This window comes from Botrytis sinoallii, assembly GCF_014898435.1.
Source record: "Botrytis sinoallii strain Bc 23 chromosome Unknown BSIN_010, whole genome shotgun sequence".
In the NCBI taxonomy this organism is placed as follows: domain Eukaryota; kingdom Fungi; phylum Ascomycota; class Leotiomycetes; order Helotiales; family Sclerotiniaceae; genus Botrytis; species Botrytis sinoallii.
The window spans coordinates 699196-719980 of record NW_024066037.1 but is presented as its reverse complement, the minus strand read 5'-3'; the positions used below and the strand labels follow the sequence as shown (position 1 = coordinate 719980).

Genomic DNA, 20785 nt, shown 5'->3' with positions numbered 1-20785 from the left:
GAAAATCCAAAGTAAACAAAGAATCGTCGCTCCTGAGGCAACCAAGATTTTTCCGATTCAACACTAACCTTAACATCCACTAGCTGTATTTGACAAAGCTTCAATTAATATACAACTTCAGCTTGGTACAACGCGGGTTGCGACGAAACAATTCATATAATTTCTGCGCATCTGTTCAATTCTACAACAACCACTACGACTCGATATCGATACCATATCGGCAATCGGCTTCCGATTGAAACGCGGATAAAAGTTTGAAACAATTCGACATTCGATAGATAATAATACAAGCTTCCTTTGTCCTTTTTCACAATCTGCAAATATGTCGGATTCCGACCTCAATTCAAGACCGACCACACCCCTCCCGGAAGCTGGAAACGATGCTGGAGATCCAAACAGGCCCATTTCTCAAGAACGAGATACACCAGAACCTCCTGTGGCCAACCCAGATCTCGATATGGATGATTTAGATAATGCAGAGGATGGCGGCGCTGGATCCGATAATGAATCTGATCTTTCTGATGTCGATGAAGCCAATTTTGATGATTTCGATGCAAGTAAAGTTGCTTTAGATGAGAGACCCATGGTTGGTATCGATGAAGATATTGCGAAGACGTTGAAGGCCAGTAAGCGCAAGCGTGCGGAAGGTGAAGCAAAGAAACCAAAGGAAGGAAAGCGAGACAAAAAGAAGAGGCCGCGCAGAGACTCAGATGAGGATCCCGATGGAATGGAGATTGATGGAAAGAGAATCAGAAAGCCCAAGAGAGTTGAGGGTGAGGGAAAGGATAGGGACAGAACCAAGGAACGAAGAAAGGCAACACCAGAACCAGAAAATGATGAAAATCTTACGCCAGATGAGAGGAGACGTAGAGCTTTGGATAAGGCTATGGATGCTGCGCTTAAGAATCCAAACAAGAGAAGAAGAAAGAAGGACGAAGTGGTATGTACATGTTTTCTGTCGTGAAAGATATTGAATCTAACTTTGTGGCAGGATTTGGAAGAAGCTTTTGATGATGAAATTGCAGCTTTGAAGCTTCGAATGGAAGAAGCATGTCAAGCCGATAATGCTGCTCGAGATGCCAATTTACCCGCAACTAGAAAGCTTGAAATGTTACCAGAAGTGGTCGCGCTTCTCAACAGAAACACCATTCAACATTCCATCGTCGACCCCGATACCAACTTCCTGCAGTCCGTCAAGTTTTTCTTGGAACCACTAAATGATGGAAGTCTTCCGGCATACAATATTCAACGTGATCTCTTTCAAGCACTAGCGCGTTTGCCGATCGAAAAGGAAGCACTTCTAAGCAGTGGGATTGGTAAGGTCGTTCTATATTACACGAAGAGCAAGAGGCCAGAAATTCAAATCAAGAGAATCGCTGAAAGATTATTGGGAGAATGGTCACGACCAATTTTGAAGCGAAGTGACGATTATAAGAAGCGTAAGGTCGCGACAAAGGATTATGATTTCCAGTATGTATATTCAATTCAACACATGTTGTATCTACTAACATCCACTTCAGAGCCGCACAACTTGCGATCCGTCCTTCCGGCTCTCAATCTTCGCAAATGCCTTCCTCCCAAAGAACACAACTCACGGCTCGTGATATTGAGCGTCAACGTCTTCTCGCACCAAAAGTCATTAGCAACAGAGCTAGAATGGAAACTTCAAATACCAGTTATTCGATCGCTCCTAGAAGTAACTTCGACCCAAGTAGAGGGTTGGATCCATCTTCCAGACCTATTGGTGCGGGTGGTGTAGACGCTTTTAGAAAGATGACGGCGAAACAGGGGAAGAAGAGGTAATAAGGTTGACTGTGCAGCTATGACGATCGTGCTATTCAGGGGACTTGTATTATTGAATGAAGGGAGAAAGGAAGGTATGCAGGGCGTTTGTAACTTCGTCGGAATGCTAACATAAAGGACGTTTCACGGGTATCATAGGAAGGAATTAAGAAAAAACGAAAGAAAGATAATCATGCATACGCGGCATATACTAGGTAGTCATCTTAATCAAGGGTCCACAAAATTGAGAAATTCAAAACATCTATCCATCTCCTAGCGCATGTACTTGAATTTTCGTTTTCTTGTTCCCCGAGTGCGAATTGGAAAGTCGATTCGAGAATCAGATGATCCTCAGGAGATACTCACATTATACCCTGTAAGAAAATTCGGGTCCGAAAACGTCTTGAAGAGAATTATTGACACATGCAAGGTCGCCGTTTCATAACAATAGGTGGATGGATAAAGGATATAAAATACAACGTCTCATCGCATCGCATCGTATCGCATGAAATTTCATCTAATATTACAGTACCTTAATAAGGTAACGAACGATACCAGTTCCTCGTCTGTAACATTGTTTAAGCCCCCTTTTTATACCGCACGCTTCGTATAGAATGAAATTCGTTTCTTGGAACAGAATGCATCTCCTGAATAGCTATCCACATAGGCGAAGTCCGTCTTACGAAGTGTGAAGAGCTGAAGGTTGGGAAGATGAGGGGATTGTGAATAACGTGATTCGGATGCGAGGGATCCGAAAGTTACCTATGAAGCTGTTGGGAGGGAGGTGCATTCCGTAGTTTTCCGATGAAGGGTTATGGGCATAGTGGGTCTTATAATATGGTGGATGTTTTTTGTGTTTGGTATTTGCGTGGTTGGCTGCTTCCGCAGTTTTAGCGCCGGTACTTGCTTTCGGCTTTTTTAGCTTGCGTGCTTGTCTTACTGACGTGATGGGTGAGAGGGTGGCGTTAAAGTTGCAGATTGGAGGAGTACTACTCGAATTGCGGATGTGCGGATCACTTGCATTTTTGAACTAATGCTGCGCGGGTCGGGCCAGTTCTTGGCTAAGTAGAGATTAGGGAGAAATGGATGTCATGTATGTCGGTAACTGCTAGCGGAGTCATGGATGGCAGTATGACATGGTGAGATGTAGGTAGTCTGTGTATATGTGGGAGCATGGACAAAAGGATGCTATTATTAGGGGATAGACAATAGCAGTTTGTTGGGTGTTGATCGTTAGATGAGCTCTCGGGTATTTTTGCATTCTGTTCGTTCCAGTGTTAGAGCGGAGAAACCTTGAGAGGAGATGAGTATCTCGGCTTTGCTAGGGAATTTGGAAGATTAAAAGGGAAGCATGATTCTCAGCATAGAGGCTTAAGACGACGAACTCGGCTTGATGGCTGGTAAAACGTCTAAATCTTTATTTCTAGCACTAGAGTATTCATTGCTGTATCGGCTTGAGTTAGTTAGTCAACGACAAGAGCACAGTATCACCATTTGAATAAAGTAATCACAAAAACTAGTAGATGCGGAGAGAGAAAATATGCTTGAGAATCTAATTTAGATTTTATTTTGATTTTTCTTCATCAAAATTTCCAGCGAACAAACAACTGTACTGAAATTTCTGAAAATTTTGTAGAAATTCCCAGGTATCCTTCTGCTGTTGCGCTTAACCCATCCATTCCTTTCCCTTTTCATCATTATTCCATAACGCCTGTTCCAAAGTATCATGAAATTTTCGATTTTTTTTCCTGGAAAAAACCGCTCCAGACACCATTCGTTCTTTTACAATTCTTGCTCCTTCCAAGTTTCCATTACCCCCTCCAACTTCAACTTGTAGAACTCGCAGCACTCATAATCTACGAGCCCCACACTAGCGCTCACGATCCATATCTCCCTCTCTGCATTCCGTTGGTTTGTTGCGGGCCCCCATTTTGGGACTGACTGGACATGACCAACATTTCAAAGGCTTCGATGCGGGATTTGAGAGCTGCGTTTTCTTTTTGAAGGTATTTGTTGCGTTTCTCGAGGTGGTTGATGTATTCTGTTGCTTTAGATAATACAGTTGCCTGTTAAATTTATTAGATTCCAAGTTTCATCAAATCAGATTTCTGAACGAGCATACCTTATTTAATTTATGTGCTGGTGTTAAACCTTGCAAATCTTCCTCCTCATCATCCCCATTAATATGCTCATCGCCATCTTCCTGTCCCCTCGAACATTTTCTGGTCATTACTCTCAAACTAGGTACACTGTCCCTTAGTAGAGCAATCTTATCATTCAAGTTCGTTCGGTATCGCTTCTCGATCATGTTATGGGCGGTCTTCTTGATGGGTGGATGACGGGCGGGTACCTCATCTTCACCGTCGGAATTTGAATCTGAAGAACAAGCTGATGATTTGCGTTTCAAGTTATTAGAATGATTTGAATTTGACATTGACTGGCGTGTGGGTCTGGAGATTGGAGAATGCGATGGCGAACTTCTGGATGAGGTAGGAGAAGTGGGATATGCAGAGGTGTTTTGAGTTTGTTGAGGCATAGCAATAGCGCGAAGTTGAATTTCTTCTTGGGGGGTGAGAGTACGGTTATAGAGTATAGGCTGCTGCTGAAGATTGGGGATGGTTTGTGCGCGACGGAGGTTAATATTTGAGTTCATTTGGGGTCGTGCCCAGGATAGAGGAGTGGAGTATAAACCATCCCTAGATGGAATATCGATCATCGGCGAATTCATGAGATTGCTTGGTGTGGGTTGAAACAGTTGTTCTCCTGCGTCGACTAAATTATCGTCACCGAATACTGCTGCTTCGTCGATGCTAGAAAGATTGCGGGAGAGCTCGAGACCGCTCATATTAGGCGAGAGAGGCTCAATTTTGAGTTCTGGGAAGAAATCTGACGTAGGTGACAAGGCTGCTTCACTTGGGTCGTCCCAACGCATCCAATCCTCGAAGGTACCAAAGTCAAATGCTTGACCTGTGGATGACTTGCGGTTGGTATTTTGGAATGGTTCTTCTTTTGGGAGTATGTAAGAAGGTTTGGAAAAAATCGGGTCGGATGAGGTTGGTGATGGAAGAATGGAGTCACAAGAGTCTGAGTTGTTGACGAGTGCAGGCTCACTATCCCAATTAAATGGGGAAGTACTCTGCTATAAGAACTGGCTGTCAGTCAATGCTGCAGTGGAGTGATTGTTGAAGAGAAGACGAATAGAAAGCAACTGCAAGAGGTGGAGTTTATCCACATGACATATCCGAAAGAACCGGGTAACTTGAAGAAGTGCTCGCTTCGTAGCCATCATTGACTTCATGATGTTTTTGTATTGAAGGAATTGTATTCTACTTACTTCAGTTTGCTGCCGTGACAATGAGAAGTAATCGACGGCAGGCTTCTGGCAAATAACACTTGCCATTGGGGAGATTGATGATACCAGTTTGAAGTTTGAAGTAAGTCGAAACTTACACCTTGATAGTTATTATAGTTAACTGGAGCTCTGAAAGAATATATCGGAGGCTATGTTGTTAAGGGAATGCCGAGGTTGTTAATACAAAGCCCGACAAAGGAAGTGATTGTGAGTAAGGTATTTGATAATATGGACGATGTAAAGGATTAGGTATCCTTGAAGTCAAATAACGTGTTCGATTTGGTGATTGTTTGATATCTTTATGATCTGGTTGTGACGTAGAAATGTTGGTAGTATTTGGGGTATGGACCTTTAAATAGAATGGTAGAGGGGGGTGAATCCTCACAATTTTGATATAAAATTTGAAAAGTATCAATTTCTCGGAATGACCATGTGGTAAGAAGACGTTTCCAAACTTTCAAGCCTCAGTACCGGTTCATCTTCGTTATCATACGAGTATCACGATTTGTATGATGTGATGTTAGAATGAATTGTGGAGATCGAAGCCGAATCCAGACTTTATTTTTGTTCATTGAACGTAGGCGGGGGACTCCGGCAACATTGGAAGGTAAAAAGATGTAAGAAACAATTTGAGAAGCAACAGAGAAACAACTGGGCACTGCTAGAATTAATGTATTGGACGGGCAAAGGCAATTAGATGGAATAGAATGGCAAGCCTAGTATTGAGCATATAGTAGCACCAGAATAGTAATAGATAGAAATGCATCCAAGGGTTCATACTGCATCAACATGATTCGATAGGAGATCTGCATTTATGCATCAATATCAAGCTTCCCAAGCTCCTGAGCAAGCACGAGAATGAATCAATCAACAAATTGGGCAATTCATGGTTGAGTTGCTTGGATATTTCGGAATTAGATGTGCGCATACCATCCCCAATCCCGTATGGATATATCCAATTCCGTAAAGCTCCCCGAATGTCATCGAGACCCCACAATGGAGCCGTGTCTATGACTGACTCTGTGTGTGGTTTGCATAGAAGAGCAAAGCGTTGATTGGGTACTTCAAAAGGTTGTATACTCTAAGGATGAAGTTATGAGGGCGAGGCACATGCCTTCGGCTTCTCTTTGAATGAAAATCGATGGATATTACTTGGATTAGAAACATTGTCGACCTCGAAGTGTGTTAGGATGTAACTTCTTAAATGCCATAACTGACGAGAATTTCATATAATGGGCTGATTTTCTGATGTTTTCATGCACGTTCCTCAATTGAAACTAGGAAGAAGTAAAAAAGAACTGGAGTGGCTAGTCTAAACCAACCGCTTCGATCCTAATTCGTTTAGTTATGTAACCTAAATCCCCTTATTGATAGAACGGACCGAGCCGAATCAGCCTTAATTAACTGTTCCGGGTGCTTATTAAGGACCATTTTATCCTTACAGTCCTTACGGACGTTGACTGCCGCTTCCACATGTAAAAGGTGTGTGAAAGTGTACAGTGTACAGAGTTCCACCAATCACCCTCATTCTATATATGGTTGTCACATCAATAAGTTGCTAACAAGAGTAACATTGCATCAAAGCAGCATTAATTCGAAATAGCGGGAAGCTTTTGAAGATCCCCAGGAGTACAAGGGTACGCAGGGAGAACTTCCAGATTCTATAAATCTCCGATGTATATCGACACATGTTAACGTCATCCCTTACTCAATATGTATATCTTGCCTACTCCTCCAAGATTTCAGGAACGAAGTAACGGTTATCATCGACGATGAGAGTTAACTATCAAATCATACATCAATACAGCATAGCACGAATTTCACATTTGGATTTATGTTAGGGGAGCGAACACTTTCAATGACAATCCTTCCTTGAAGAGTCGCTCGTGCAGAATCGTGCATGTTTTCCGGGGTTCAATAGGCTCTCATCTAAACCATTCTGGTAATTATATGCGCATCCGGAATTTGCTTTCCAGCCTTCCGTTATTAAGTCTGTTTTTTCTAGACCTTCCGTTCGGCTCAAGTTCCTTTTCACCGAACATTGAAGTGCATATGCTCTTGAGGTGTGGAGGAGATATTGTGATGACCACGAGTGTTTGTTGTTTTCACTCCGGATTCCAAGATTTTGTTCAAGCGTCATGAAATGGTATCGGCACTCATTGAATACGTTGTCTAGTGCCGTCTACGAATAGTTCATCAAGTTGATGAGGTCACTACATACCATAACTGCACACCGCCTACGCAGTGCTCTCGTCGTCTTGCTGTGCGAGGACCCCGAGACCGTTTGCTTGTTACCCCGCATTTTGTCAAACCATCATCGCAATATATTCGCCCCTTATCTTGCTGGAAAAATCCCAAATCAATGGTCCTGCTCCAACGGTTAATTACATTATCTGAGCCTACTTTTTCACCACGGATGCCTGCACGACCCTTGTTGGACAGAAGTGCCTCTTCGTAATACACTTTTCTCTGAATGTTTAATCATGGGACTATCAAAATCAAGTCGATAGTGTAAGCCTCATCCTCTTTCAGCCTTCTCATGCATTGTTATGTCGGAAACGCAGTGCTACCATGTCACAAGAAGCTCAAACATGGACTTTTTGATACCAACGTCATGGACTTCTGACTTTGCAGTTCATCCCTTCCACAGTGTGCGAATCTTTACGTTGCTGTGAGACAATACTGAACCAATATACAAACAATCAGTAGTTATGCCGCGAAACCCCGACATACTAGCCGCGTTTGACAGCGTTTCAGTAACGTCAATATAGTATTGCATGAGAGTTCTTCAGGTTAAATTGCAACAGACTGGGCGGCGGGGTTTGCTTGACTTTCACGAAGACAAAATCCTGTGAAATTTTACGGAATTTTTCCAGGATTTCTTGCAAAAGTAGCTAGCGGGATTCGCCCCCACTTCTGGAGCGGGAGCCAGCAGTAGCTCCGTACTAACAGTATGCAGAGTATTCAGGCTTAAAGAAAATGGCGGGGATGAAGAAAGCCTTCGTTTGAAATTTTGATAATAGGGGATTTGCTTGCTCCGCCGATGGTGTTCGGAGACTCGCAAGTCTTTCGGGATGTTTGATGTTCGGTATTCATGGATCAGGTAACTTTTCGGTGAATTTTGGTGAAAGCTCCAGTGGGGCTGGGTGTGCTCATTGATGAGGCGCACTAGGGATTTGCAAACGATCGAAAATAGCTTCGGAAGGTGTATGATGAAAGTACTTAAGGGCACATTCTCCACTTCAATATTTCTGGAGACGTTTGTTTTCGAGGCTATCAGACGAGATGTCGCTGTTGCCCAATAAGGAGGCTAACTAATAATCCAGTAAACTCTCTTTGTTACACGTATAACGACCGTCTTGCACTTCCATATGCAAATGAAAGCGTTCCAAAATCTATCCGCAGCACTATTGGCGTACTAGATAGATGTCTATAAGATACATCAGATGAACTCTGTCGATGATTGAACTTGGAGATGATCGATTTCAAACAGGAATGAAGCTTTCGGTAGGATCTCATATGTGTTGCGATGGAACATAGGTCGTGGCCCGCGTTTACCAACTTTTGTCTGCTCAAATGAGGTAGCTTCAGAAATTGAAACGGATCTTTTCAGTTTCACACTCTGGTGAGATGTGGTATGTGAAGTGGCTTAAGTTTTCTACATTTCATGGTGAATCGTAAGTAGTGGTCGTACTTCCTTCGAGACAATCTAGATTGAGACATCAGAAATTTTTGATACGGGTCGAAATAACTTTCCCGAGACATCTCAAGTTCTACCGATATACGTGTTTTCTTTATTGTTTAGATGATATCTATCCGGTACTTACTTGTATTTCCACTACACAATTCACAAATGGCCCGCTATCCAAGTTTCTCTAGAATTTCTAACGATATTGTGAGCGAACTTCCTATACATTAATATCAGACAATGTCTGACAGACATTCAGATATTCAGACATGTTCCTCTCTGGAACACCATCAAAAAGAAGAGAGGAACAAAAAGAAAGTTAGAAAGACATTTATAAAGTTACAAAACCATTTTAGTCAAGGTAGGGGTTAACGTAAGAGCTCGACATAAGGACATTCTATATTACCTCTCAGGCCATCAAATTGCTCTGGTCGTTTCCCGTCAGACAACAACACACCTCTATATCTTTAGGGGCACAGAGATTTAACAATGTTGTTCTTCCTACCAACATAAATGAAGCTCCAGATTCCATGGGAGACAAAAATATTGAACACCTATAGACACCGAAACTAAAGAAGATGTGTCAAAGCGAGCACTCGAACTTTCAATTCTCACACCACTTCCTGTTTCCTTGTAGGAGACTAGTAGCATTGGCTAGCATTGAACAGTGAATATAATAAGATGATACCGCCTGTAGGATATCCAGAGCTGGAGGTATTTTTCGGAAATTCGAACAAACCTAGATCATAGCTGGCGAGCAAACCCTAACGAATGAGGGAAAATAGAGGTCCACAGACCCCACCAACAACGAATGCACTTCGGCTTTTTTCGACAGCAACATACAACAATGATGAGATGTATAGATGAATGTACTACTACTTTCCCTTGGGATAAAAAATGAGACCTGTAGCAAAAGATCGACGACTAATGACTAGATCTCAATCCCTGCCAAAGTCGAAGAAAATGACAAAACTTAATGCCTTGCGGCACTTTGTATGACCAGACTGGGGCACGATCCCAGGACCTTGTCCGTATTTAACAGGTGTTAATTGTTAAGGACACGTGATAACCAACTACACCATCCGGCCTGTTTGTATACTGAAGTGAGCGGAATTTTGAAAATATATACTCAGTTAAGTTGGAGTGATTGAAAACCCATACTGTATAGTTTGTGGATTTGGTGGGGCAGAAAAAAAGCGCAGATAGTGGGGTCGTCTCGGCTCAACCCCTTCATTTTCTCGGTAGTCTAATTTTTTTTCATCAGAATTTTCCAACAAGTCAAAACACCACAACCCAAAACCCAGAGTTTTACTTTAGGTCTTGGGTTTGTCTATCTTCTTTTCTCCACCTTTCTTTGTTTGCTAAAACATATACTGACTTAAACATCACTCGGCATACAACATCACAAGATTTCCCTGCTGGCGCAATGGTAGCGCGCAAGACTTCTAATAGGAACTTCTATTCCTTAAAGATTATCTTGAGGCTGTAGGTTCGAGCCCTACGTAGGGAGTTACCCTGAGTATCATCGGTTTGAGTCCGTTGCCAGAAATCTACATTTTTCCCCTTTTTTACCATTTTTTTGGTAGTTTGATAACTGGCCCTCGAGGGGATATCAGTGAAGCGCTCCACGCCATGATTTCGTCGATTTGTATGAAGATGCATGTCAGAATAGAACTAGAGTTTCCATTAGTTCCTAGTATAGAATTTTAGAGCAAAAATATGTCAAGTCAATTTTGTTCTTATTTTTGTATGTAGGTCAAAAAATAGAATTACCCCGCGCTAGGCAAAAAAAGTTTCCACTTCCAACACAAAAAAAAAACTGCGAGAATAAACTTGATGAGAGTGGGATTCGAACCCACGCCTATTACTAGACCAGGAGATTGTAAACAACCGTTTGTTAAGAGTTAATCACCTTAACCTGGCGCCTTAGACCAACTCGGCCATCTCACCGTATATGTTGACGACTGATGGAGGTTTTGAATATATATACAAACTATTCACTGTTGGTGGAGAAGAGGGGGGCTGCCCCACTTGTTCATTTGATGATGATCCATATCTTTACTACGATCCAGCCATTCTGAAAAGATTGGAGATCCCTTGATTGTTTGGTATTGAATGATCGTCTAGATAATCTCATCTTTTAGTGTTGTAAATGGAGTGGTATATTTCTGTATTTGACGTTATTTAGTGGAAAGATCTATGGGAGAGGTTATATGGACCTAAGTTAGCAAATTCACTATTCATCTAATCATCTAATTACAAGCAATATAAACTTCTAGCCATCATATCATGTAAACGTAAAGAAAGACAACATTTTTTTATTAAGCCATATCATATAGCAGATGTATTCGTAATCCAAGTCTGGTGTGCCATTCATTGCTCGTACACCATGAGGAAATCTTCCCTTCACATCTCGACTCTGCCACAATCAAGCTTGCGGCTGTTTATATCCATATCAATGATATATGGCGGATTTTAGAAATTCTTGAGTCCTGGAATATATGCGATGTCATAGGTTTCTGTAGTGAATAATTTGAGGTCAACATTTGCTGTTCACTGCGGTGAAATCACGACATTTAGGTTGCCAGAAGAACCAAAGATGCTGGCTAATAGTCCTTGTTCGACTTGACAACAAGGGAGGCATGCACATTGAAATCTGGGAAGCTATGCCGGGTATATTTTAGCCCAGACATGTGTCCTAATACCAGCGCCTGCATCACATATCAACTATGTCTAAGTTTTTCGGTCTTGATGTTGACGAACCAGGAGATAACGAATCTCCTTCTCCTTCTGAGGCAAGTTATCAGAACAATGATCTATCATACCCATCAGCATACAAAGCCGGTCGAACTCACCATGTCCGAGATTCACCAAGATGATGGCGCAATATCCGTAGACTATATTTCCAAGGTTCCGCTTTGTATTTACAATAATCCTCATATGAAGCAGGCCGTAACATATTCAGACAATGCAACTGAATCCACAAATCGATATATGTGCGGTACAGAATTTTAGTGGCAAATCATGAAGCACGATTGAGAAGGTCGAAAGTTCTGTTCATGCATCACATGTCCAATAGTCCCTAGATCTAATACTCCCTTCCCTTCCATCGAACCGAATATCGTCAAAGCTAATCAAGTCGTCAACACCAGTTCCTCGAAATATAAAGGTAAAGCTACATGGTCGATAGGATTTGAGAAGTACTGCAGTCATTCTCCCCACTGTTGGGTCTGAGCATGAGGATTGGACATTACAATTCGGACGGATATGCGAGACAGTTGGTCGACTTATACGGACCTACACTTTAACCTTGACGGAGATTCTTTCATAGTTTTGAAAAATGAAATTTGATTCCCCATCATGTAGATCGATATCTAAAATCCTTTGCGCTGTTTGAAAGCTACCCCAGTAAATGCCCCCGATTTTCTTCGTTTCCTGTTCCTGGGGACCTAGTGCATCACATCAATTTGTACCTTGTTCCACTTGACACCGTATCTGCATGAATGGAGGTGTTTTTCCATCGTTAGTCATGCAATTGCGGAGACCAATACCATTACCAAAATCTTAAGGTATGGTCTGTATGTAATCTATGGCATCAGAGACCGATGATCATCTGGTGAATTTAACCAACCGTAGTACGCATACAGTAATATGTGATCCAACACTTACCTAGTTACAGTACCTTTTTAAATATTACATTGGACATTACAGATCACATACCAGGAAATAGTTTTATATTATCTCACACGGAGGGAAACATGAAGTAGAGTTCGCTCCCTTATAGAATTTGTCGAATGGTTATGCATGTGTGTTGGTAATTGTGTGATGTGAGCGTTCTAGGTCAATGCATATCCTGATCTCAATAAGTTGTCAAAGGCAGATTGGAAGTTGCAAGTAAGTAGGTATGCTTTGCACTATATTCCATGCAAATTTAAAGTCCGAACCGTTAACTATGAGTGTTGAAACCCGCAAAGATGACAAGGTAGCTTACCAGCGAATGTGTGCATTCACTTTCTAAACCTTGGTTGTTGCTCATAATATTTGCATACTCGCGCGATTTCTTCGGGATAGTATGCGATATTAGATATATGACAGGAAGAAGATGGGTAAAGACCAGAGAAATGTAACGATTGGTACTGAAACCGCTGGAAGGAGTTTACAGTAGGCGGTATCGTCAAGATCCGAAACTTACGCGGGAAAATTCTGTAAGTGACAAGTTGACAATAATTCACATGTTAAAGGATGAGCAGCTATTGGCTCAAAGTCCAATGGTATGCTCAGAGTCAAAATCTCCACAAACCATCTATATTCTGGCCCCCTACCCAGAGGTTTTGATATACTTGCTTCGATTCTTTGCCGGAAACATCCACATACAGCCTCTAAGAAAATTGGGATATTCATCAACATTCTATGACGAGAGAATCTTATTATTCTGAAATTACCAGGGACAAGAAATTCAAGGTTTACAGAAACCGGAGAACATGCTTTAAAATTCATGATAGCATTCAAGAAGTAAAATCCTAAAATCTATGGGATCAACATACCAATCTATGTCGAGTGTAAGAAGATCGAGGATGTGAACAGAGCAGTTATGAAATGAATATGTAGTTTGAGAAATGAAAGCGAATAGGTAAAAATGACATATAAATAGTATCTAACAGTTCTAATGAAAAGAGAAGCATCAAGGAGCTTCGCTTGAAGCTTGTAGTGGAGCTGGAATCGCCGACCATCTTCGATCTTCCGTAAATGGTGATTCTTTTGTAATTTAACAACCTTGATATAAGTACACCGCTTGGATTATAGACCAGGCAAATATACATCGCTGAAGATTTCCTACCAAAGTCAGGCATAAACCCACATCCTCAAGTTTCTCATAAGCATTATAATGTGAATACGCTCAAAATCCACAGATAAATACATCCCGAATAATAAAAGGACACCCAATTCGCCAATCTTTGTTCTGTTCTTATCCACAACGCCTATACCCAAATATCTTTCCCACCTTTCAGCCTAGACTTCTACGATCTCAAGGCCCTTAATCTTTCGCCCAATCCATCCTCCTCTACTTCAGTTGGATTAGATTTGACTGGGGTAGCCGCTTCCGGACTCTTCATCTCTTGATTCAACTCAATTCCAGCCTCATCCGCAACTTGGTTCATCAATCTATCAACATCTTCTTGAGGAGTGGCTACTGCTGTTGCCGATGTAGTTGCATTTTCGTAATAACCGGTTGCTACATCTAAATCTTCGAATTGTGTCTCGAATCGATCCATTACTGCCGAGATCTATAGATTTTATATTTTGTCAGTTAAAGTTAAAAGTGGGGTTGGGTGCAGAGATCTGATGACTGATAGAAGGGAAACTGACCTTTTCCAAATCCATAGCTTTCATAGCTTGATCCATCCCCCTTACTACATTCGTCATGCTGCCGGTGACTTGTCTCATGGTAACAGCTGTCTGTACTCTACTGGCCACGGCATCGATTCTGCTGGCTAATCTTAGTAGATTCAATTTCTCATTTTGTTTGCGGATGGCATTTTCGGCATTGATTTTTGCGATATCGGGGTGGCCTTGTTGGATTGCCTGTAGAGTGATGTTAACGAGCTGTATTTGTATGGATATGTGTGAGACGGAAAGGCGCAATGTACCTTCTTGAGTTTATCCTTCTCGGCTTTTTCCGCTTGTCCAGCTTTGTTGGCTTGTCGGTTGATTTGTTTTGCGGTGAACTGAATATTGAGTTAGTTTGAGGCTATATATATGCGCAGAACAGTTGACGTTGAAGAGCGATCGATGTGCGATGTTGGGGGAAAGATAAGCAGAATGACGTACCTTCAAATTGAAGAGGGCTTTCTCGAGTCCTGACATGATGATAATGAATGGTAGATATGATCTTCAAAAGCCGCAGAATGTGTTTGTAAGGGTATCGCGATGACAATAGACAGAATTTGGATGGATATTTTGTCGATGGATGGAATTCTACCTAGCCTTGCGAACTTGGATCTTGCACATGTGTGACGATTGCGGGGGCGCTAGGCTTAACCTTAGATTGCTTAGTCATTTAAACTTTAGATATGCATGCGAAGGAAACCTAAACCCCTCCATTCATGGAAAAGTGTTGACGTCTTGTATGTCTTTCTAGAAAATCATATAATTCAATTGTATTGATCTACATATTTATCCACCAAGGGACTTTCTATCAACATGCTTCCAAAACCAAAGCTTAACGTTCAAAACTTTCCACGTCCACCTCTCCTTGAGAAAACATCTCGTCATCTCGTTATAAGATATCGAGGTCAAACCATTGCTGAAACAAGTGATGCATATTGGGTTTTGGAAACATATCATTCGCCCAGTTAATACCCCTTTTCCATTCATGACCACTCCAACCTCTCTCTTCTCTCAATCCATAACCTAACACAAGAACAGCATACTACCTCCCCGCCACATCCCTATCTCCAAAGTTTCCTCTGACCCCCACCAACAAATCCACTTTTTGTGAATACAAAGGATGGGCCACATACTACTCGATCTCATTACCTGCACCTTTCTCCCCTTCTCCTGCCTCTTCTTGTCCTTTTGAAGACCAACTAAAATCATCCGAGCCACGAAAGCATGAAATATCCAACAGGATATGGTCATATGAATCTCCTACACCTCAGTATGCTGATTTGAAAGGTTATTTGAGTTTCTATGCTGGACCATGGGATTGTTATGTGGATGGAGAGAAAGTTATACCACAACCTGGAGACTTTTATGGTGGTTGGACTACGAGTGAGCTCGATGGCATCATTAAAGGGAGTGCCGAGACAAGATGGATGTGAAGTCGGGGGCTGTAAAGATATATTCAGATAGGATGTATATTTTGGGCGTTCTGGTGTGTCACTCAGTGAGATTTGCGAATAATCATGATATAATACGCCTCAGCATGGATACTTGTTAGAGTGAAGCTGAACATGCATACCATAAATGTTTGTCCAGTCAGTAAAATCCAATTTGAAATGGTTGACCCCTTATGAGATCGGTACTATCCGAGGCGAAGACCCCTCAATCTTCATGACATTTTACATCTATGAATAAAAGTCTAATATCCGATCTTTCAAATTCATATGGAACACTGTTGACAAGTTCTTGGTGAGCTACTTCAAAGCAGTAGCATGGCTGAAGGTTTTTAAGATACTTTTACTTTATCAGCAATCATTTGATACAATGGCTACATAATCTACAAAACACAAATTCATGGTGAGCTGGAAAACATTTAGAGAACTACCGAACATCATACCCTCAACTACCTAATTGATAAGTCAAGTATTGGAGCGCAGGTTAGGAACTATCATCTCATGGCAAGTTGACTTCATTCAGTCAAGCAATTTGTCTCTTTAAATCTTTAAATCTCTCAAGTCTTTCCACTTCTCAAATCATTCAATTGTGAATATCCTCAGTTTCTTCCTATTTATCTATACGCTAGTTTAACCTATACAGAAATCCAGTTCATAGACCAATACCCCGTAACAAATCACATCACACATAGACAGGCATTTTCATTACACAAAACACACAATCAATTAAAAGGTAACTCTTTATATATTCTCTCAAAGGAAAAATCTATAATTACAGTGTTGACAAACACTTTTTCTTTTCAATTCCTCAACCATTACTCATGATCATATTACGATCCAGCATACCCTCCCAACCCTCGTGTGTACCGTGTACCATGCCAGACTGGCGTAACGTCCATAAAGATGGAACAAAGCTGATTATGTTTTTCCTCCAAACAGAAAATCAGGTGTGAGTGAAATAATGAAATTGGTATCGAATTGAACGCCTCCCGGACTTGATGCTATGCATGATTTTTATGATCGTGCTTAAACAAAAATGAAATGTGAATGAGATCGAATCGATTGCTTACAAAGCAAAGATGGCGACAAGAGCAGCGGCGATGAGTCCACCAAAGCTGCTAGTGCTCTTGATGGCGCTGCCAGTGAATGGAACGGTGGCCGAAGTGGTAGCGGCAGGTGGAACATTGGTAGCTCCTGCGACACCGGAAACAACCTTGGTGGTGCTTGATGGAGCAGAGGTGGTATAACCTGCGGCTTGGGAAGCAGCAACGGTACCTGGGATAAGAGCAACGCTAGGTGTTGCTGATCCAACTGCTGGAGCAGTAGAGAAAGCGACTTGTGGAACAGTGATAGCGGTGGAAATAGTGGTTGTGGTGGATGAGGATGGAATGACTGATCCAGAGAGGGAACCGGTAGACTCAGTGCATGGAACAACCAAAGTGGTGCTAAGAGTAACAGTGGTAACTGGGGTAGAAGCGACACCTTGAACAGATGAAGTAGCGACGGCACTGGAAGCAGCTGGAACATAGACGGTAGAAGCAGCAGTAACAATAGCTGGGTTGGTAGAGACGTGAGCGGCACAGATACCTTGGAGGTACTTTTGAGCAGCATCAATGTCAGATGAGGAGATACCATATGCAGAAACACATCCAAAGACGCTGTTAATGAATGCAGTATCTGGGCAGTAGCAGTCTGAATCAGTGTTGGACTCACAACCGACCAAGTACATCCAGGTGTTCAAGCATTGTGGCAAGACATCTGGGCATGCAGCGGTCTCAGTTGGGGTAGTGGCAGAAGCGGTGGTAGTAACACCTTCAACTGAGCTGGCTGGGGCAGTAACAGTGATGACACTGGAAGTGACAACAGTAGAAGAAGATCGGACAGTCGAGGTGGTTGAGGTGGTCTCGAAGCTGGTAACTCCTCCAGTGGTGTGGGTCAAGGTAACTGGGCAAATAGTGGTAGATTCTTGAACAACGACAGTGGTGTAAGCAGTGGTTTGAACGCTAGTAGCACTTAGAGCTGGCACAGATGTAACACCTTGAACAGTTGAAGAAGCGGCACTGGCTGGGGCAGTGACAGTGATGACACTGGAAGTGACAACAGTAGAAGAAGATCGGACAGTCGAGGTGGTTGAGGTGGTCTCGAAGCTGGTAACTCCTCCAGTGGTGTGAGTCAAGGTAACTGGGCAAATAGTGGTAGATTCTTGAACAACGACAGTGGTGTAAGCAGTGGTTTGAACGCTAGTAGCACTTAGAGCTGGCACAGATGTAACACCTTGAACAGTTGAAGAAGCGGCACTGGCTGGGGCAGTGACAGTGATGACACTGGAAGTAACAACTGTGGATGAAGAGCGAACAGTAGAGGTGGTCGAAGTGGTCTCAAAGCTGGTAACTCCTCCAGTGGTGTGGGTCAAGGTAACTGGGCAAATGGTGGTGGATTCTTGAACAATAACGGTGGTGTAAGCAGTTGTAGCAAGGCTGGTTGCGCTAGTGGTTGCGTGGGAGGAAACTGGGGCAGTTCCAACAGATGTACCGATAATGGAAGAAGCCTTGGAGGAGGATGGAGCGGATCCGGAAGAAACTGGGCAAGCAGTTTGGCCAGAGAGAACGGCACCGGAAGAGACACATGGGGCAGTGGAGGAGGCAGCTGGGGAAGAAACAACGGATGTACCGATGATGGAAGAAGCACCAGATGAAGCTGGGGAAGAGGCACCTGGGGAGGAAGCAGCTGGGGAAGAAACAACGGATGTACCGATGATGGAAGAAGCACCAGATGAAGCTGGGGAAGAGGCACCTGGGGAGGAAGCAGCTGGGGAAGAAACAACGGATGTACCGATGATGGAAGAAGCACCAGATGAAGCTGGGGAAGAGGCACCTGGGGAGGAAGCAGCTGGGGAAGAAACAACGGATGTACCGATGATGGAAGAAGCAGCGGATGAACCTGGAACCTCAGTGGCGGTGACTGGGCAGATGGTGGTAGAAACGGCAATACTATATAATTTGTTAGATAAAACTCAGAATTTGTTAGATATATTGAACTTACACGACAGTTGTCAAAGCAGTTGATCTAGCTGGGCAGTCGGTGACAGTTTCGGCGCAAGAAATGATGGTAGAAACAGAGGTAGCGTAGATGGTAGAAGTGGTCAATTGGACAACAGATGAAGATCCAGATCCAGTGACGGATGTACCAATGATAGAAGAGGCAGAGGCTCCTGGAGCGGTACCAGCTGGGTAAGTGTGAACAGAGCTTCCTGGAGCTGTACCGGCTGGGGAAGTGTGAACAGAAGTTCCAATGATACTTGTGGCAGCACTTGAGCTTGGCTTAACTGAAGTTCCAATGATCGAAGACTTGGTAGAACCAGTTCCGACAAGGGTGTATGAAGTACCGGTGGCGGAAGGAGTGCTCTTAACTGAGGTAACCTTGTTGGAGGAAACTAAGGTAGTCTTGGAAGATTCAACAGAAGTGTACTTGGAAGATTCGCTGGAGGTGGTCTTGACAGAAGTAGTCTTGACAGAGGTCTTGGCACTAGCAGTGGTGGATGGGTGTTGAGTAGTAGATGCCGAGCTGCAGTCGAATCCAATGGAGCTAATACCAACACTGCAAGAAGCCTTACCAGTAGCAGCAGTATGTGTTTGACTTGCGGAAGAGTAAACAACGGTGACGTTCTTAGCACCACCACATTGAGAGTTGGAGATGATGGAGCCTCCACTTGAGCAACGAGAAGTTTGCTTGCAAGTAGATCCATCACCCATACCATAGTGGAATTCCAAATCACAATCGAACTCAGTAGTAACGTGAACGGTGGAGATGGAGAAAGCGGAGATGTCGCCGGAAGATCCAGATTTAGAAGAGCCAGATTTGGAGGAGCTACCGCAGGAGAATTGAGGGCATGAGCCATGGTCTGAAGAAGCTGTACCAGAAATACATTTTCCGGAAGTTCTCTTTGGGAACTTTGGGTTATCACGCTTGCCGAAAGAGTTTGAGCATGTGAATCCAGAGAAGGAGAAAGCGTCATAGTTGCTGAAAGATCCAGATGTGAGGTCGCTGAAATCCCATCCACTCTTTTGAGTTGAAGAGCACTCATTGTTGGTGTTTGAAGGACAAGAAAAGCTAGACTTGTCTGCCCATCCGGTGGCAGCAGCAAGCTGGAAGCCGGTGGCCAAAGCCGCAAGGGCGAGGGTTTGAGTCTTCATTATTATATAATAAGTTGATCAACGAGAGTTGGTATGAAACGAAAAAAATATATAAAAAATAACGAATGATTTTTTGATGCCGAAGAAAAGAGATAGAGAGTAAAGAAGTGAATGACTTTAACTCTCAAACGGCGATATAATTATAAGAGAATGAGTAAATGAAGAATCGTAATGAATGGAGTATGAATCTAACATGAGGATTCTCAGGATCTGTTATATCTTGAGAAACGGTTGGGCCATGACCTTTTCCACATAGCCTCGATCCCTTTCTTGGGGTCTTCCGTGTTGGATCACTTAGAACCTAGATGAGAACCTTGTCCCACAATCATCAAGGATTCTATAGACGAGGAGAATCTTTGAAGAAGCTAACACTGGACAAGGCCATATCCTTCCAGACCCATGCATGCGCGCGCCATTTCGTCCTTTACTTTTGGTGTGGAGTCTGAGCTTCCCTAGCTTAAAAAAATGTAGTTGGTTAAGCTGTGCCAAGATGGTCTCTGAAAAAAGGCCATGCTTGTTTAATCGAGGGGTGCAGATGCGGAAAAGAACAGGTGAAACTTGAACATGCGAACTACTGCAGGTACACTGTCCTAGTCAGGGGCAACACTTAGAGACGGGTTTATTATTCCCTCGTATTTAGTCGTGCACCGCGATGATGCCCAGAATTCGCAAGGTCAATGCTTATTGCTTACATTCAATCAGATGTAAAGTTCGGACAAAAGAAATACATATTCTTAGTATACATCCATAAATCATCCCACCTTGCTTGCTTTGGGGTCGATCTGGAGGTCAGGTAGTTCGACCTTCTTTGAAATTGTCAATATTGTATGCCTGAAGCTCGAGCGTATGTATTTCATAGTCATGATGTTCTACAGCAACATATTCATTCAGAGTATTGCAGAATTGTGACGCTCAGAGAGTGTGCCTGAATACA

At 42.7% G+C, this 20785-nt stretch overlaps 5 protein-coding genes across 5 annotated transcripts; 2 read left to right on the top strand and 3 right to left on the bottom strand.

Moving 5' to 3' along the window:
- Positions 1-322: 322 nt before the first annotated feature.
- Positions 323-1803, top strand: EAF02_006358 (uncharacterized protein; the record flags this gene model as incomplete). Its single annotated transcript, XM_038902406.1, has 3 exons — positions 323-940; positions 992-1470; positions 1521-1803. 3 exons carry the CDS (start codon positions 323-325, stop codon positions 1801-1803), a joined length of 1380 nt encoding a protein of 459 aa, XP_038757626.1.
- Positions 1804-3306: 1503 nt separating this feature from the next.
- Positions 3307-5944, bottom strand: EAF02_006357 (uncharacterized protein). Its single transcript, XM_038902405.1, has 3 exons — positions 5117-5944; positions 3905-4921; positions 3307-3848 (listed from the first exon to the last, which is right to left on the bottom strand). The coding sequence occupies exons 1-3, from the start codon at positions 5180-5182 to the stop codon at positions 3660-3662; spliced, it is 1272 nt and encodes a 423-aa protein (XP_038757625.1). The 5' UTR covers positions 5183-5944; the 3' UTR covers positions 3307-3659.
- Positions 5945-13840: 7896 nt separating this feature from the next.
- On the bottom strand, positions 13841-14687 carry EAF02_006356 (uncharacterized protein; the record flags this gene model as incomplete). The annotated part of the gene is made up of 4 exons (XM_038902404.1): positions 13841-14107; positions 14190-14405; positions 14471-14548; positions 14652-14687. 4 exons carry the CDS (start codon positions 14685-14687, stop codon positions 13841-13843), a joined length of 597 nt encoding a protein of 198 aa, XP_038757624.1.
- Positions 14688-15023: 336 nt separating this feature from the next.
- Positions 15024-15643, top strand: EAF02_006355 (uncharacterized protein; the record flags this gene model as incomplete). Its single annotated transcript, XM_038902403.1, has 2 exons — positions 15024-15174; positions 15249-15643. The coding sequence occupies 2 exons, from the start codon at positions 15024-15026 to the stop codon at positions 15641-15643; spliced, it is 546 nt and encodes a 181-aa protein (XP_038757623.1).
- A 1081-nt stretch (positions 15644-16724) lies between these two features.
- EAF02_006354 (uncharacterized protein) lies at positions 16725-19851 on the bottom strand (the record flags this gene model as incomplete). The annotated part of the gene is made up of 2 exons (XM_038902402.1): positions 16725-18648; positions 18701-19851. The coding sequence occupies 2 exons, from the start codon at positions 19849-19851 to the stop codon at positions 16725-16727; spliced, it is 3075 nt and encodes a 1024-aa protein (XP_038757622.1).
- Positions 19852-20785: the final 934 nt, after the last annotated feature.